The 19,722-nt window shown below is 45.8% G+C and overlaps 1 protein-coding gene across 2 annotated transcripts in view; it reads left to right on the forward strand.

The window, feature by feature from the left end:
• Nucleotides 1-19,722, forward strand: part of PTPRR (protein tyrosine phosphatase receptor type R) — a 945,480-nt gene that overhangs the window by 888,560 nt on the left and 37,198 nt on the right. For both annotated transcript variants that reach the window (XM_086921858.1, XM_086921867.1), the window contains one exon: nucleotides 5,405-5,518. In XM_086921858.1, coding sequence (XP_086777984.1) covers nucleotides 5,405-5,518 — 114 coding nt within the window. The remainder of the gene's footprint in view (nucleotides 1-5,404; nucleotides 5,519-19,722) is intronic.

Genomic DNA, 19,722 nt, shown 5'->3' on the forward strand with positions numbered 1-19,722 from the left:
TGTACTGTGTTTTACATATGTACTTACTTTGACATGTAGCACTGAGATATCCATTCACTCACCAATACACTCATGCACACAGTCAACCGCCCATACAGCTGTTTCCACATGCACTTTTGAAACCATACATCTAGTGAATCAACTGCTCACACATCTATGCACAGAGTCACACACCTCCCAGCCACCCACACACACACTCAGTATCCCATACAAATACTTGGGCAACCAATCAATAACCCATATAGTTACTCATATAGCTACTTATCAACACATGCAACAGTTTACAGAACAACAGACATAATGATGCACAAATTAAGACAGTTTAGTCACTAACCCATGCACTCAGTGAGACACATTTAATCACTCACTCATACAGTCAGTCATGCACCTACTAAATCCTTCATCCAGACACTTATACATCCACTCATTCTTCAATATGTAAGACATATTTTAACTTTACAGAAACATACAGTCACTGGATGTTGTCATCAGTGATGTCATCAGTGATGTCATTTGAGATGTCATCAGTGATGTCATCAGTGATGTCACTAACCATGTCATGAATGATGTAATATGTGACATCATCAGCAGTGGATTGCGGGTGCGCGATATATAGTTAGCGCTTATAACTATATATGGAATTTCAATGGTTTTATGCGAGTAAAATAAGGTTTTGTAAATGCAAATCCCTAACTATATATGGCCTAAAACCAATGGTTTTTTCATTGAATTTTCAAGGTTTAGTAAATGCAAATTCCTAACTATATATCCACTATAACCTATGGTTTTTTCTGTGAATATATATATATATATATATATATATATATATATATATATATATATATATATATATATATATATATATATATATATATATATATATATATATATATATATATATATATATATATATATATATATATATATATATATATATACATATATATATATATATATATATATATATATATTTATTTATATTTTCGCTGAAAAAAAACAAAGATTACTGGTACGTCATAGTCAGGAGATTACATTTAGAAAACCTTAGGAATTCTCTATCAAAAAACTAAACATTACAGGGATGTTATAGTTAGGTTCACATTTTGCAAGCACAAAACTATAATATTCAGTATTCAGAGTTATCTCAAGTAACTTTAACTTAGGCCCTAAGGTGATTATAACACAATCAATCAATCAATCAATCATAGCATTTGTAAAACGCACTACATACCTGTGAGGGTCTCAAGGCGCTGGGGGGTGATGGGAGAAAGAGGGGAAGGATGCTGCTACTGCTCGAAAAGCCAGGTCTTGAGGAGTCTACTGAAGGTCAGCAGATCTTGGGTCTGCCGTAGGTGGATGGGGAGGGTATTCCAGGTCTTGGGGGTGAGGTGGGAGAACGATCTGCCGCCAGAGGTCGCTCTTCGGATGCGGGGGGCTGTGGCGAGGGCGAGGTCGGCAGAGCGGAGCTGGCGGTGTAGAAGTTGAGTCGTCTGTTGAGGTATGCTGGTCTGGTGTTGTGGAGTGCCTTTTGTGTGTGGGTGAGGAGCTTGAAGGTTATCCTCTTGGTGATAGGGAGCCAGTGTAGGTCTCTCAGTTAGGGTGTGATGTGGCTGTGGCAAGGGATTTCGAGGGTCAGGCATGCCGAAGCGTTCTGGATGCGTTGAAGTCGTTTCAGGAGTTTGGCCGAGGCTCCTGCGTAGAGGGTGTTTCCGTAGTCCAATCTGCTGCTGACGAGGGCCTGGGTGACCGTTCTTCTCGTTACGGTTGGGGATCCACTTGTAGATCTTGCTTAGCATGCAGAGGGCGTTGAAGTAGGAGGAAGAGACGGCGTTGACCTGCTTCGTCATGAAGAGGGTAGAGTTGAGATGACCTCTAGGTTGCTTGTGTGGTTGTTGGGTGTTGAAGCTGTTCCCAGTGAGGTCGGCCATCAGGAGTCGTACCTAGCCTAGGGGGTGGATCCGAGGATGAGGACCTCCATCTTGTCCGAGTTCAGCATCACACCTTTCTCATCAATAATTTTACAGCAAATGTTGTAGTGATATTATCAATGATGTCATAGAAGATGTCATGAGTGATGTAATATGTGAGGAATTAGCAGTGCATGGCGAGGGTGTGAGATATAGTTACCTTATTTTTTTTTAAACACATTTATTATTGGTTTTCTGAACGTTACAACTTCTCTGGACTCATCGTTCCATGTATAGAACTTTAGTATGTTAACACCCGTATTAGACAATGGCTAATGTACAGAGGTAACAATGATAATCAGACACTGTCTACATATCTGTATACAGTTGCATATACAATCCAAAACGTTTCTCATGGCTTCTGTATAATTTCTGTTTGCACATATAACTCAGTATACATATCTTACAGTATTGTATGGTTCTGTCCTGCCCTTCAATTTAACCCTAAATTAAACAACAATACTCCCCCCTCCCTCTTCCCTGCGTACCCAGATCTGCTTCTAGCCATCGGTTGTAGCATCAAGCACTGCTTTCTTTCTCTTATGATATAGTTACCTTATATTAGGGCACGAGTAATAGTTATTTTTACCTAAGATAACTAAGTATAACGGCTGAATGTGTATAGCTTTTGTGTGTAAAATGTGAACCCTAGTATAACGTCCCTATAACCTGTTAACGGTGTTAACAAGAAAATGCAATGCAATAAGAATTTCTAAAAGAACAGGGTTTTTGAATAAAATGTATTATTTGTTTTATAATTTTGTAAATATGGATATGTAATAATTCATGGAAAGTAATTTTGTGCATATGTACGTTGTTTGTAGCCCTGAAGAAGTCCATGAGGACTAAACGCTTTGGCTACGGTTTTTACCTTGCCTGAAAAAAGAAGTCTTCAATAATGGATTTACAGAACAACCCTGCTGAATTGCCATTTTGATTTGATCTGTGAATGAATGTTTCAACTATACTAAGGATCACTTTTGTAAAACCTTTGTCAATCAATTTACAAATCTAGGTTAAGTGTGCTGGACCTCTGTGTTCTTTTGGAATTAGGAGATTTTGTGTATCTCGGGAGACGTAGGGGTTTTGAGTCTCAGGTCCTTAGCGCCTTGTGCATCTAGATACAAACTACTCTGCTAAAGATAGGTGCAATCTTTCTTGCCTCAATCCCCTTTCAATTTGCCTTGTAACCTTTGTTTTTTATTGAATTTTGAAGGTTTTTAAAATGCTGTTTCCGAACTATAACATCCTTGTAATCTTTGGATTTTTGTGTGAATTTGTTTTTTTTTTTTAATATAAAGTAATATTCAATTACCATAGGTTAATCCATCCTCCGCCTGCAGCCAGGCTCTGTGGCCAACCCCCTCCATAGGCAGTCTACCCAGATGGGGGCATGCAGGCCACCTCCCCTAGCCGATTTTGCCCCAGGGACCAATTCCCTGTGGTTTGCAATCTTTTAATTTTTATTTTAGGCGAGGGGGTGTATGGCTTCCTTCCCCAGGCCGTATTTGGCCCAGGGGACCCCATCCCCCAGGGATCTCCCAGTAAATAGTTGGTGTCCTGGATCCCACCCACTTTTATTTAAAAGGGGAGGGTGGCATGCTGATCCCCTGTCCCTGTACCACATTGGCTGCCAATTTCCCAGAGGCCAACCTTTTTCTTAAGATGGAGGGTGGAATGCAGCCCCCTCCTTAGCCCAATATTTCCCCATGTACCTCATCCCCCGGGGCCTGGCCCATATGTAGAGTGGAGGGGGGCACTTAACCCACAGGCCTATATTAACCCCGGGGACCCCATCTCAGGGACCCCTCTTCTAAATGGTGGGTACCCTTGTGCCCACCCAGGGCACCCTCTGCCTTTTTGCTAAAGGCAGTGGGGGAAGCCCGTGTGGCCCCAGCCGGCTACTGCACACAGGGTGCAGCTAATAAAGCTGCTTTCTGCGGAAGGGAGCAATTCTTTCATCTGTTTCACTCCCGACTGATGAGAAGTCTGCTCCTAGTGGGCTGGAGCATTTTTCAGGCTCTCGCCCGCTGTGAGCAGACTTACTGTTTGCTCTTGCTTGGCAGGAGCTTTATATTTCTCCTCCCAAGCGAAAGCAAGCCGAAATGTAACTGCCTGCACTAGTGTAGGCAGCAAAGCCGCTATGTTCTGGGGAGGGGGGGCGTTGGCATCCCAGGAGATGGCAGGAGTCCTACCCTGGGGGACGGGGTGCCCTGGGCCAATAATGCCTACGGGAGGGGGCTGTGTGAAGGGGCTGTGTTGAACAGCCCCCCTTTCCCTACGTGTGCATGGCCATGCCCGGGGGTGGTGGTCCCTGGGGCCAAAATCAGCCCGGGAGGGAGGCACCCCCTTCTCGTATTAGTTAATGGCCAGGCCCGAGTTGGGGGTGGAGGTCTCTTGGGCCAAAATTGGCCTGGGAAGAGGGCCACACACACCCTTCCTCCCACCAGTTATAATTATTAATCCACCCTCCCCCAGGATCTGCCCACTTGGGGTCATAAAGAACACAAGCGCAGGCTTGCTTCTCTTTTTTATTTTACCATGGTTTCACAGACCCTATGCAAATTTGTGGTAAAAATCTTTTTTTTTTTTAAAGTAATTTTGGCCACTGGCAGGGTTCATTTAGGACCCCACCATCAGGCCTAGGGGGTCAGGTTATTTATATCCTGCCCCCTTTTGGGTGTTTTAGCATTTGGGGGCACTCTGGCTCAGCCCTGAATCCCAAAATAACTTCTGGTTGAAGTCGTTGGCAGCCAAACAGATCTCACCATGAGATCTGTCGAATTCGCAGTTGATCCGCACCCCAGGATATTCAAATGTATTTTTTCATTAATAACTCCAAAACTAAAGATACCCACGGGTGAATGAATGTAAGCTTTACATATACACATAGGAAACCCTTCCCCTAGAACACCTGTATTATGAGGGTGTTCCCACATTACAAATGCACCTACTTTTGCTTCAACAGAAGTACATTTAAACGCGTTTCTATGATAGGAACTACTTGTTCGGAGTATATGAATGGACATAAACGAACATGATGGTGTTTACTTACGTTTGCAGTCAGGGTCATGCTGGAACATCCGCAGACCTGCCTTTAACCCTACATTTTTTAATTTGGAAATTCCACTATGTTGCAGAAAGTTCACATTCACTAATACTACTTCGATTAGTAAAGTTCTTCCAATCCTGATTCTGTGAATTAGGATTTTAATTCCACCCTCGCAAGATAAATAAACCAATACTGAACTGGTCTTTAAGAATTCTAACATTTCAGATAACACAATTTGTGCATGCATGTCTTTCGAACATAATGTTCCACTATACATAATTGTTTCTAGGAGGTATTTTCCAAAACTCCTTTTGCTAGATACGATGTTAAAACCCTCTATCCTGCTGGGCAGCTCTTGCTCATATTTTGCATTTTTGTTTTTCAGTGCTGGGATCGGAAGAACTGGCTGTTTCATCGCTACTTCGATTGGCTGTCGTCAGTTAAGGGAGGAGGGAGTCGTAGATGCATTAAACATTGTTTGCCAGCTACGAGTAGACAGGTGGGTTTAGTTTAAACTGTAAGTCGAATAGAGTTTGAACACGTAAGAAAATAAAACTCATTTGACCTCGTCATGTCATTACACGTATACTCCTAAATAAATTCACGTTTGATATCTTTAAGAGATAGGAAACCTTAGTCGTATTTTGGTCAGTCAGGATAGATAGAACATTATGATTTAACTTCCGGGTCATCAGTGAAATGGTTTATTAATGCAGATATTTTACATTCCAAAGACACTTACGGGCGCTTACTATACATCTGTCAAACAGGTAGCCTGTGCACCTTAATAATGAATTAAGAGTGGCACTTTGAATGAGGCTGCATCTCCTCTGTCATAAATGAACAAGTCGGCCATTTTCAGTTTTTCTTTGGGACAGGTTTTTTTGTTCATGTTTGGAGTGGTTGTCACTGGAATTCCTGATGTGACACAAGAGAACACCACATTTCTACTCACAACAAAAACCTATCTACTTAATCAAAGATGTAATGTTGTTAAAACTAGAGGGAAATTCAATTGGCCTACAGAAATATCTTTTATGTGCTGTTCTGTTACATTAAACAACAATGTATTTTATTCTATGCCTACCATGTAAAAACCTATGAATGATTTCTCACCTACACTATTGATGCCCCCACCTCAAAGCATACTGTGACATGAAGGGCTGATATCCGATACCCTCGCGGGTGTGGTGTGCACTCTACAAATACCCATAATAGAGCTGCTAAACCAAAAGAACTGCATATGGCATTTTAAACATCTCAGCTTTGGGGGTTTATTAGAAAGCTTAAGATGTTCAACAATGCACCCAGCATGACCTTCCACTGGAAGACTGAACTGAGAAGGGCTTAACCCTGTTAACAGGCTCCAAACAAGTAAAAACACGACCAGACACTGATTTGCAGAGTAGTCTTTGGGAAGAACTGGAGGCTAAATCTGCCTTCTGGAAAAAAAGACATGCACCCCCAAAGTTCTGTGTAAATCATCAAAATAGTTTCAAATATGACATTCTTTTAAAACAATTTTAGTCCCATGAGTGACCACTGCGCCCTTGGCCTGGTCGCCCCACACCCCCCGCCTGCTCCTCCTCACCTGCCGCCTGAGCCTCGCACTGCACGACGCCCCAGCCGCCGCAGGACCGCCGCAGAGCCACACCAGCCGCCGCAGGGCCGCCCCAGCGCCGCCCCAGCCACCGCAGGGCCGCCGCCGAGCCCCCAGGCTTTTCCTTTTCCCGCCGGACTACCACGAAACCCCGCCCCCCTGCCAGCCGATTGGTTGCCGCGCTCGCCGCCTCCCCGCAGACCCTCCCTCCCGGCTCCCCTCTTATGACGCCCCCAGAGCGACCGCGCAGCGGACGCGCGCAGCGGGAGCACCGACTGAGCGCTGAAGGTGCGCCAAAGGTAAGCCCGTCTGCGCCCGTCCGCTCCTGGACCACGCCCAGCGCCAGGACCCCTGGCCCTCGCAGACCCCTACCCACCCGCCGGACGTACGACGCCGCCACCCTCAACGCACTCAACACCGGCCGAACCCCTGGATGCTACCGAGCCACCCCGAGACGCACCCACGGACCCTTCAGCTGCCACGCCTGCAAGTTCACCTGCATCCGGACCTGCCTCGCACCAGCACCGGCCAAGCCGAACACCAGCAGCAACCACCTCAAGTGCATCCTGCTCAACACCCGCTCCGTCCACAGACACGCCATCGAACTCTGGAACCTCCTCGACACCACAGCACCCGACGTTGCCTTCCTCACGGAAACCTGGATGAACAACTCCTCAGCGCCCGACATCGCCATCGCCATCCCAGAGGGCTACAAGATCACCCGGAGGGACCGCACCATCAACCAGATGGGAGGAGGCATCGCCATCATCCACAGGGACACCATCCACATCACGACCAACACCGACGACACCCTGACCACCGCCGAACACCTACACTTCCAGATCCACACCGACCCGAAGACCACCCTCAGAGGCACCCTGATCTACCGACCCCCGGGACCACGCACACAATTCAGCGAGGACATCGCCGACTTCGTCAGCCCGCATGCCCTCCCCTCCGCTGACTACATCCTCCTGGGGGACATCAACTTCCACCTGGAGAACAACAACGACCGCAACACCATCACCCTGCTCGACAACCTCGCCAACCTCGGACTCAAGCAGCTGGTGTCCACCCCCACCCACCTCGCCGGACACACACTCGACGCCGTCTTCTCTTCCAGCAAAGACATCGCCTTCAGCCACGCCACAGGACTCCACTGGACGGACCACAGCTGCGTCCACTTCACCTTCAGAAGAACGACGATCCACCACCACCAGCAACAGGTTGCTCTAAGAAGCTGGAACAAGATCACAGCCGACCAGCTCGCCGCTATCCTGAGCCAGCACCCTCCCGCCAGCTCAGCGAACCCCAGCCAGGCCGCCGACAACCTCACGAAGTGGATCAGCAACTGCGCGGACGAACTCGCCCCACTGAGGACCCCGCCCAGCAGACCCGGCAGTAAGAAAGCCCCATGGTTCACCGACGAACTCAAGAGCTCCAAGAAGAACTGCCGAGCCCTCGAGAAAGTCTGGAGAAGGGAACCAACACCGGACAACATGACCACCTTCAAGCTTGCCACCCGGAAGCACCACCAACTGATCCGCGCCACCAAGAAAACTGCATTCAAGGACCGGCTGGACAACAACGCACACAACTGCAAGGAACTCTTCAACATCGTGAAAGAGCTCTCCAACCCCAACGCCGGAAACAACAACATCACCCCATCGCAAGACCTCTGCAACTCCCTCGCCTCCTACTTCCACAACAAGATCGCGGACATACACAACAGCTTCAGCACTTAACCGACACACGCCACGACCGCACCAACGCCCCCCACCAACACCCTCCGCGCCTGGACTCCGATCAGCACCGAAGACACCGTTCGCATGATGAACTCCATCCACTCCGGATCTCCGACCGACCCCTGCCCTCACCACGTCTTCAACAAGGCCGACGCTGTCATCGCACCCCACCTGCGGGACATCATCAACACCTCCTTCGACACCGCCACCTTCCCGGAGAGCTGGAAGCACGCCGAACTCAGCGCTCTACTAAAGAAACCAACTGCGGACCCCACCGAACTCAAGAATTACCGCCCCATCTCGCTCCTCCCGTTTCCAGCCAAAGTCATTGAGAAGACCGTCAACAAACAGCTGGCCGCCTTCCTCGAGACGAATGGATCCCTCGACCCCTCACAGTCTGGCTTCCGAGCCAACCACAGCACCGAGACTGCCCTCATCGCTGCCACCGATGACATCCGAGCCCTGATGGACAACGGAGAAACAGCGGCCCTCATCCTCCTAGACCTCTCCGAGGCATTCAACACTGTCTGCCACCGCACCCTAGTGCAACGCCTCAGCAACGTCGGAATCCAGGAGAGGGCACTGGAATGGATCATCTCCTTCCTCGACGGAAGAACACAGAGAGTCCGTCTACCACCGTACAAGTCAGAGGCCACCAAAGTCATCTGCGGCGTCCCTCAAGGATCCTCGCTGAGCCCCACCGTCTTCAACGTCTATATGAGCCCCCTCGCGGCCATCGCACGCCAACACAACCTCAACATCATCTCCTACGCCGACGACACCCAGCTGATCCTCTCCCTGACCAACGACCCCGCCGCCGCCAGAGCCAACCTTCACGAAGGGATGAAAGACGTAGCCGAATGGATGACGACCAGCCGCCTGAAACTGAACTCAGACAAGATGGAAGTCCTCATCCTGGGCTCCTCGCCCTCCGCCTGGGACGACTCCTGGTGGCCCCCCGCCCTGGGCACCGCACCCAAACCGACGGACCACGCACGCAACCTGGGCTTCATCCTGGACTCCTCCCTCTCCATGACCAGACAAGTCAACGCCGTCTCCTCGTCGTGCTTCAACATCCTGCGCATGCTACGGAAGATCTTCCAGTGGATCCCCACCGAGACCAGGAAGACGGTCACCCAGGCCCTCGTCACCAGCCGACTGGACTACGGCAACGCCCTCTACGCCGGAACCACCGCCAAGCTCCAGAAGAGACTCCAGCGGATCCAGAACACCTCAGCCAGACTCATCCTCGACATCCCACGACACAGCCACATCTCCGGACATCTGAGAGACCTGCATTGGCTTCCCGTCAACAAAAGAATCACCTTCCGTCTCCTCACCCACGCACACAAAGCCCTACACGATCAAGGCCCGAGCTACCTCAACAACCGCATCAACTTCTACGCTCCCAAACGCCACCTCCGATCAGCCAGTCACGCCCTCGCCGCCGTCCCCCGCATCCGAAGAACGACTACAGGAGGAAGGTCCTTCTCCTACCTGGCCGCCAAGACCTGGAACTCCCTCCCGACCGACCTGCGCCTGACCCAAGACCACCTCTCCTTCAGGAAGAAGCTCAAGACCTGGCTGTTCGAGCAGTAGCAGCACCCCCCCCCCCCTCCCCCAAGCGCCTTGAGACCCTCCGGGTAAGTAGTGCGCTCTATAAATGTCTTGATTGATTGATTGATTGAGTCCATTCAGAACGTTTCTCTTCCGATTGTAATTTCTAATACCCCTGTACACATATGTCACATGTATCAATCACAGTTTTGAAAAGCAAATTCTATCTTTTCAGGTGTACCTTGGTGGATCTCCTGAGATCTCTGCTCTGCAACTGGTTGATACAAATAAATCTTATGATTTGACATGTCAGGGATGCTTAGAACTGAAGTCTAATAACCCCTTCGACGCTCATGACGAGCTCAGCTCGTCATGAGGTACACCTCTCGTACACTCATGACGAGCTGAGCTCGTCATGAATAATGGGATTTACACATTCTTCAGCGCAGGAGGGGAAAACCATAAGCGTTGATGGTGTTAATTACAACTTCGGAATCGCCACTAATTTTCCAATAATTTAAATGTGTTTGATGTTACCTCTATTTCCTGCATTATATATTGTCTTATTCAAGAGTGATTTCTGTTGAATAACTGAAGTAGAAACAAATGGTAAAACTGAGTAAAAACATGTTGGAAACTAAGATCTGCTGAAGAGAACACGCTCATGGGCCTCTGTTGGTCTGAGATGAACAACCAGAAAAAGTTAAAAAACCCATGGAAAATGGCATGGGGGGAACGCCGTGTCAAACCTCAAGTTGGAAAAGGCATGGAATACAAATCAATCATTTGCGGCCTTCAAAAAAGAGACCAACGCGGCAGCAAAGCAAAGATCATGGGCAATAGAAAAAGCACTGTTGGACTGTGCTGGCCACGTACGGGAAATTGGAGCCGCAACCATATTTAGTTAATCATATATCCCCAGCAGCCCAAAAAATACTTTTAAAATTACGGCTGGGAACCTCCATATTAAAAGATCAGACACCTGCATGGAAACAAACATGGCCGACACCTGTTTGTAGACTATGTGGGCAAATGGAAGAAACTATGATGCACATACTGTGCATTTGTCCGGCTTTGACAAACTTGAGACATTATTATTTACTCCACGTATTCCGACTTTCTCAAATTAGATCATGCCGCCCGGCCGTTATGCTAGCTCTGAACAGTTACCAACTGCAGATAGCCTGCAGGGCCGCTAGATTTTGTCAAAAGGCACTTCAGTTAATAGTGAACATTGAGAACAAGGATTCCAGTGGTCTGAATTTGATTGTGTGAATGTGCAATAAATCAGTTACATCCGTAAATATATCATGCACATAGACATTACAGAAAGTTTTATTTTTTAATGATCCGTCAGCTTGTTCATTATAGTTTTAAATCACGTGTTTTTTTTCTTTTTTATGTCAACAATATTGTAAAGGTTTTAATTAACTACATACAATAAAAAAATTTACTTACTGAGTAGAAACAGTAGACTTTGCAATTTAAAACACACCACAGATTTTGGTGTTATTGATGTATTTGTCACTGATTCTGGGATATCAAAAAGAAGCAGTGCCCAACTATCTTCGATACAAAGTCAATCACCAGAAATTTAGAAAAGCCCTAATACATCTGGTTATACATTGACTGGCTTTTACTGATTATCAGCACCATTACAGTCCAGCTAGTTCAAAGGAATGTTGGTACTTAGAAGGCATTTGAGAAAAAGTATAAGTGTTATTTGAAATGTATAACATACCAGGACATAACCAGAGGACTTAGGACCTCATTTGTATCTCAATAGAGAGGGTTCTCCATGGTGATGGAGTTCCCTCATCTCCAAGACTATTTTTATGTTATGTTATGTTATTTTAATTTATAAAGCGCACGTATACACAGAGGTGTCTTGGCGCTATGGACAGCGGGTGGTCTGCACTGACATCTAGTTCTGGAACAGCCAGGTTTTCAGGCCCCTTCTAAAAGAGATGAGGGTGGTTGTGCTTCTGAGTTCCAACGGAAGGGAGTTCCAGAGCTTAGAGGTGTAAAAATGGAAGCTGCGACCGCCCCATTGTAAAGTGCGGATTTTTGGCACCTGCAGAAGTTTGGTGCCGGAGGAGCGAAGATGTCTAGTAGGTTCATACCAGGTAAAAAGATTCTGCAGAAAACCGGACCCAAATGGCTCAGGGCTTTATAGGCAAGAGAGAGTGCCTTGAATTTAATCCGTTGTTCCACTGGAAGCCAATTCAACCTTCGAATTACAGTGGTGACCGAATTATTCCTAGGAATGTTAGATAGTAGCCGTGCCGCTGAATTCTGTACTCTTTGACGTTTTTTCAAGCATTGCTTCTGTATGTTTCCAAGTAGTCCGTTACAGTAGTCAAGTTTTGACTGGATTAAGGATGTGACTACAGTTTCTCTAGTTTCTACAGGGAGGTAAGGAAGGATCTTCCTCACCTTTTTAATAAGAAAGTGACTGGCCGAAACTGTTACATTAGTGTGTTGGATAAGAGAGAGTTTGTGGTCCAGCCACACCCCCAGGTTTTTGGCCTTTTTCACCTGTTTGGGGGACTCACTCATCTCTGCTGGCCACCACAGGATGCCCCAGCAAGGTAGAAAATTGCCAAAAATCAGAATCTCTGTTTTGTCAGAGTTTAGCTTGAGGCAATGAGTATTCATCCATTGATTGACCGTACGCATGCAATTTTGAAACTGTAGGGTGGGGGGGGGGTTCATTTTTGTAGGCTGTCACCACAATCTGAGTGTTGTTGGCATAAAATGTAAGGTTAAAACCAAAACTCTGAATTAGCGGAGCCAGTCCTGAAACTTATACATTGAAGAGTGATGGGCTCAGCAAGGAGCCCTGAGGCACTTTCCATGGAAGGGTATAAGAATCTGAGAGGTATGGGTCGACCGAGACCGTTAGCCTCCTATCCTTAAGAAAGGAGGACAATAGGGCCAGTGCTGAACCCCCGACCGCTTATGCAGGAGAGAGTGGTCAACCGTATCCAAGGTGGCTGACAGATCGAGGAGTATCAGCCACCTCGATCCATCACCGCCCTGATCTCTTCTGTGGCCTTGATGTATGCTGTTTCGGTACTATGTTTACGGCGAAAGCCGAACTGTGAGGGATCTAGCAGGTTGTTCTCATTGATGAATTGAGTCAGCTGGGAGTTCATGATTTGATCAATATTTTAACGGCAGTGGTAGCCGGGCTATAGGCCAATAGTTATTGGGGTCTGAAGCATCCAGCAAGGGTTTTTTCAGCAATGGTAAGATAGATGTATCCTTCCAAATGGAAGGGAAGGTCCCAGAAATTAACATTGAGTTAAAGATTTCTGTAAGTCCTGGACTGACCAGGTCTACAATTTCTTTAAGAAATGCTGGTGGACAAGGGTCAGTGGGAGACCCTGACTTAGAATCCAGAATAAGTCTGGCTACAGTGTCAATAGAAATGGGAGAAAACACAAGAAGTGTATTAGTGTTGAGCTCTCTAGTGGTGGTGTTCGCTAGAGGAGGAATGGGTAGAGTCTTGATAGTTTTTAAAAATGTTCAACCCTTTTTTCTAAAGGCGGCTGCAATATTGTCACGTAGCTTTTGGTCACTCTGGATCCCAAAGGTCTTACAAGTGGCTAGTTTGTTCACTACTGCAAAAAGTTCTTTAGAATAATTTTTTGCTTCTTCGATTTGCTTGGTGTATAAATCTTTTTTTCCAGCTATCAGTAGGCATTTGTACTGTGATAGGGCTGCTTTGTAAATTCTTTTCTCATTCGGGCAGCAGTTGGCACGCCAACGTCTTTCTAATTGTTGGCATTTCTGTTTTTCTTTCCGAAGATCGTCGGAAAACCAAGGAGCTGTAGGGTTTTGCTATTTCCTGATATTTTCTTAATGGGTACGGATGCTTTGAAAGCATCATTTAGCCATTTGGAATATTTAGGGGCTGTAGTGTTGGGGGGCCCAAGTAGTTGCGGACGGGAAACCTCCAGCTGGGTGCGGAGAGTTTTTCTGTCCATTAAACCCCAGTTTCTTTTAGTCATAATAGGGGTCTTGGAAGTCCTGTTAGGTCTGAAAGAGGTAGTTCGGAGAGTAAATTTGACAAATGAGTGGGCGGACCAAGTTAGAGGCAGGGTATCAGTAGGGATAAGGCCGTGGACTGATGTAAAGATGCCATCTAACGTATGACCAGCTTCATGGGTAGGGGTCTGGACCTTTTGCCTGAGACCCACTGCTCCCAGTGTTTCCAGTAACGCCTCTGTTTCCCTGTTATCCCTATCTTCGAGATAAAAATTAAAATCTCCTAAAATGGTAAATTCATCATTTTGCAGAGTAGGCTCTAGGAGGCTATCTAATTTAGATGTAAAGTGACTCCTGAAGCCAGGCAGCCGATATAGTAAAAAACCCTTAAAAGTCTGCTTTGAGCTGAGCTCAATTATAAAATGTAAGGCCTCATAGAAGGGTGTGGAGGCGGAGTAAAATCTGACAGGGAAATGTTCCCTCAGAATAATAGCCACCCTCCACCTCATTTAAGTGGCCTATCAACCCTTAAAGCACAGTAACCAACCGGGGTGGCGGTCACAAAGTCCGGGTCGGAGGCTGTGTCTGCCCAGGATTCAGTTAAACACAATAGGTCCAATTCATGGTCTGAGATGAGGTGGGAAATTTCGTATTTGTGTTTGGCTAGCGATTTGACGTTTATGAGTCCACCATGCAACATAGTGTACTTTTTGATTGGGGAAGGTTTGCCACTTTCGGTTCTCTGGACCGGCCGGAAAGCCTTGGTCCTCTGTGTGTCGGGAAGGGTGAAGCCGCATGAACAGACGGATCGTCCATTGCCTGGTATTAACTTGCTACAATTAGCTTCAGGCCTGTTGAGAAGAAGGAGGTCTTTAGAATTATATCGGAATATATGTGTTCCAGTAGGAGTAGGGGTCCGGGCCTGGGCGCGGTCCAGGCGCGGACGGGCGCAGACGGGCTTGCCTTTGGCGCGACGCCGGCGCGCCCGCTGAGCGGAGCTGCCAGCGCTGTAATTTATGGTGAGCCTCCGACCTCTAGCCCGGAAGTGTACCCGCCTGGCGCTCCCTCCACAGCAATCGGGAAAACCCCTGGTGGACCAGGGAGCGCGAGGCAATGAAGGGCGTCAGAGGAGGGAAGCGGAAGACTTCTAGCAATGTGCAAATAGCCAGGTAAATGATAAAATCAAATTGTTTTTTTAAAAGATTTCTAAAGCGTCTAAAAAAAAAGCAGCAACAGAGCATAGATAGCAGAGATACGAGCAGCGCTCTCACCCCAAGTGTCAACCTGCCTAATTTAAATGTGCCTCTGCTGTGGTCAAACTCCTCTGATGGCCCAATAGAGTAGCTATCCCCAACAGGAGAAAACTGGCAGTAAGGGGAACTGAAAATTGCTCTATGCCTCTTTCACCATGGGAGGAAACTTCCATGGCAAGGGGAAATTCCTTTTTTTATTTTAAAAAAGAAAATCTCACTTACAGAGCAGGTCATCAAACTTACAATGTATTGCCAGCAATCACCTCTACTGCAGTTCCGGTCAATGTTCAAAATGCCCTCTGGACCAGCAGATATGTAATAATTTGGCAGGCAGCACCTCAATCAGGGTGACTGAGAAATGTACTCCATTGTCCTATCAGATTACAGGTCATCAGACAAATTATAAACCAGGGCCTTAGATTCTTACCACCAACCCAAAACAACCTCAGTAGCATCATCTACTCTGTTACAACCACAATATATGAAGGCTTCAATGCATCACCAATCAATAAAACCCTATTCTATAAAACCATTGCCTTAACCTGACAGTGAAAAATTACAGCTGCCTAGTGTGAAGCCCAACATTTTTTATGATTACTCTATGATTGTGTATGACTGTATTGTTTTTTTTAATCTCAGCCATCATGTGTTTCTATTGTAGTGAACCACATCTTTAGCACAGCTAGTCACACTGACAAAGTGAGTTTATAAAAGCATTAACACAAAGAATTAACCTGTATATGTACACAGGCAATTATCCATGCCAATCACAATTAACTTTTAAGTTGTACATGAGGATACTGTTTTAATATTCCTCCCAAAGGCTGGACTTTCTAATGTAAAGCTAGCACTATGACAGAATGGGTCACTGAATTTTGTGGTTCTAATTTCTTAAGCAGAGTTAAATGTATAGGTTTTCAATTTCTGGGTCAATTATTTATTTGCATTTCTCATAAACGAACTGTAGGGATACAAATAGCAAATACGTATGGCAAACAAAATACCCTTTCCGCATTGCGTAGGACAAGGAGAAAAAATGCATGTGTTGTAATAACTAACCCCAGACAGATACCAATTAAGTAACTTTTACAGGCTTGAAACAAACCATGCTAATAAAATACAACTTTCATTTAGATTAAAGCCACCCCTAACATTGGTAGAGGATGAACCCAACAATTATGTTCGCTACTGGTTCTATTAGGGCAGGATTTGAGCACTACAGCAGGGGGGGAAATCTGGTCTGGAAGTCTAAAGCACAACTACTCCGCTAAAGTGCCAAACAACATGTATAAACTACTGTTTCCAAAGTTGGAAAATCCATCAGCATGTATTCTTCCCAGATTGCAAAATGATTAGTATAACCAGGAAGACAGAGCTGAACCATGAAGACATTGCCCACAATTACCTGGAATCCGGTAATGAAATATCCTAAAAATCTAAAACTAAGTTTATAGTGTAGGATATTGTAACACCCACCATACATGACAGATGCTCCGTAACACCCAACTTTTTATGTATCACTGGTCTCATGGGGAATCCACTGGGTCCTGGAAATGTTTGCCATCTACCTTAGAGGCAATGGTTTTACAGCATCTGAATACTCGCCATATTCAGGATAGGTTTGTAGATGCAGTTTCCTCTCGCAGTCTTTGTGACAGACAGGTGGTTGTGAACAGGAAATCAAAGCAATGTTGCAGATACACAGGGAGACAGCTACCTGTGTGTAAGGTACATTGCTTTTTAGTTTTACAAAAATCCTTCACCTGGTCAGGCCTGCCCATTTTGCATTACAGTTTCTTTTTTTATAAGTTACACTTTAGTAATGTGTACTGCAGGCAGTCAGTGTAGCTAGGTATGCACCAGAGTCCATTTAGACGGACTTAATGATTTCACTTCAGATATGCAGATTTTCTTGCCCAATGAAAAAGTATCATTGTTTAGAACACACTTAAGTAAACAAAGCACTTAAGAAAGCATATAATGAATAATAATGAAGCTAGGATAGGAAGCTTAAACTGTACAAATTTTACACTCAGATGTTGATCCCTCTTGTGGCCATTGGTATAGACTTTTAGGATGTCCTTTTGAATCTTTTTATTAAGTTTATGGCAGGAAAATGATACAGTGTAGAATTCATTTGCCAAAGTGTACACAAAAAAAGGAAACAATGTTAACATAAACCAACAACAGTAAGGCTGAGCACTTCAGAGGTGGCTTTAAAGCAGACATGAAATACAAATGGGAGGGGGGGGGTGACATGCGGATACTGCAACCACAGGTAGGTCATGGAGGTCACAAGGGATGAGAAGTGAACCCTCCAGGAGGTGGGGTGCATTGCATTTTTACTAAAGTGCCCCCGACACATCAACAGCTTTGGCAAACATTCTGCAATTTCTGACTCTGCGGCATCAAAGAACCCATGCCAGGCCCTTCTTCCCACCCATGCCTAAAAGACCCACTTCAACAAGAGAGATTTGTCTGTCACATTTTTTAACGTAGACCTAGGCCCCATTGCCATTTACTATAAATAATTAAAAACAGTTAACTATATATCTGTTCCTTTCACTCAATTTGTACCTTTCCTATCTTTCTAATGGTAATTAGTCAATACATGTGTAATATTATGTAACATGGGACTGGACCTGTTGTTTATTTGACCCTATTGCTTTTTGAATTGTTGATACCTGCAATGCAATATCACCTCCCATAAAGTAAATCCCAAGTTCAGACCAGGCTAAACGTAGACAAAGTATGAGTGCTCCCTGACCTGTGTCTATGGGAATTTGCTGGCCACGGTTTTGTAGAGAGCTCACTTAAAGATCTGCAACCCTTAACACGTGATAGTGTTCTTACCAATGATATCACTGTCAACAGTGCTTAATTTGAGCCGGTGGTTTCCTGTGCTCGGCACCTCCACTTTATGACAGCTGCCACATGGTGGCGCTGTATGAGTAATATGGAGTTGAGTAGAGCAACAGTTGGTTATTCTATTAATCAACTCGACATTAAAACAACTAATACATGTCTCCCTAGCCTTTCTTGTAGCTTTGGGGGCCTCGAACAGTCTGAATTGTAACACTTGTATCAGTGTGGTGGTGAGAAGCTGTGTATGTACTGTCATGACAGCAGCAATGGGTGGTACAAGCTGGAGTAGCCTCCACATGAGGGTCTTGGCACTGACTGTCAGCAAATCCTTTCAGGCTGGAAAAAGCCAGTTACATATTTCTTACTTTTTGCTCCTAATATACAGCACAAATGTGAAAAATTGGGTTGTTGGTTGGGGAGGGTGAACTTTGATCAAGCAACAGTCACAATCCCTGTCAGGGTGAACCATAATATGTTTCTAAAGTAACCCATGTTTAACCGACTGATAGCTTAGCACAGAAGCAGTCAAGCTTAATTTATAGGCAACGTGTAAAGCATGCATGCAGCACAAAAACAGTAATAAAGTGGAAACGCAAGACAAGGAAAATCCCACAACAATTTAGAAAAATAGAGTATAATTAAAAAATAAAAATGACACAAAATGACAAAAATCCAGTTAGTAGAAATGGAGATAAATGCAATTTTAAAGGTTTAGACAAAAGTAGTGCCAAAAGGCGCAAACACCAATTGAGGATATGTGGTCAAGCTGGATTAGGACAAAGTCAAAAATCTGTTTGACTCCCAATGGAGCGCAAGCCAGGCACAGGACTAAGTTTGGTCACTATGGAGGGTACCACATATTTTGAGTACAGAAAAACAGAGGGTTGAAGACTAAAAGTTGGGTGGTGAACCTGTAGAGAGGGCCAAGTCCAACAGTCAAGGTTTTCAAGTCCTAGATCTAAGGTTAAAGCTAACATATAGTGTCACAAGCAATGAGTGTAGGGTAATTATGTTCTTGGTGCGTGGTCTGCATGGTGTTGCTTTGCAGAGCTTCACGTCGGTTCGAGCCACATTCGGTGCAACCTTCATTTAGTCTGCTACAGCACCTTTAACTCCTCTTCCAAGGGTCTGTGACTGGAGTGGCACCAATTGGAGGATCAGGACTCAGGTTGGGTCCAGGTGCCAGATAGTTGAAGCCTGTTCGTCCCCAAGGCTCTGATCAGGAGGCCAGCCAGCTAGACCTCAGAGACACTCATTTACTCCTAAGTAGAAGCAGAAAGGCAGGTCTCACGCAGCAGGGCAGTCCTTTGATGGTACAATACAGGCTTCAGGCAGCAGATCAGTCCTCTGAGAGTCCTTCCACAGATCCAGAAGTGAACTGAAGTGTGGGTCTGAGGGTCCTACCTTTATACCTAGTGTTAGCTTTGAAACGGGATACGCTTCTGGGTTTTTCTTCCCCACAGAGGTGTTTGGAATTTCCTGCCTCTCTGCTCTGTTCCCAGTATGTCTGAGTCAAAATAGAGTTGTGTTAAGTTCTTTGTGTGTGAGCTGAGGCAGTGTCTTTGTAGTGCAAGTGTGACATGTGACAGCCCCACCCCTCTCAGGAAGTCAGGCTGGCCCATCCTGCCAACACCCAGGTTTTCTAGTGTGATACTGTATGGGAGAAATACACAATGGTCGACTGCCACTC

Source organism: Lissotriton vulgaris, chromosome 1_1, assembly GCF_964263255.1.
Source record: "Lissotriton vulgaris chromosome 1_1, aLisVul1.2, whole genome shotgun sequence".
NCBI lineage: Eukaryota > Metazoa > Chordata > Amphibia > Caudata > Salamandridae > Lissotriton > Lissotriton vulgaris.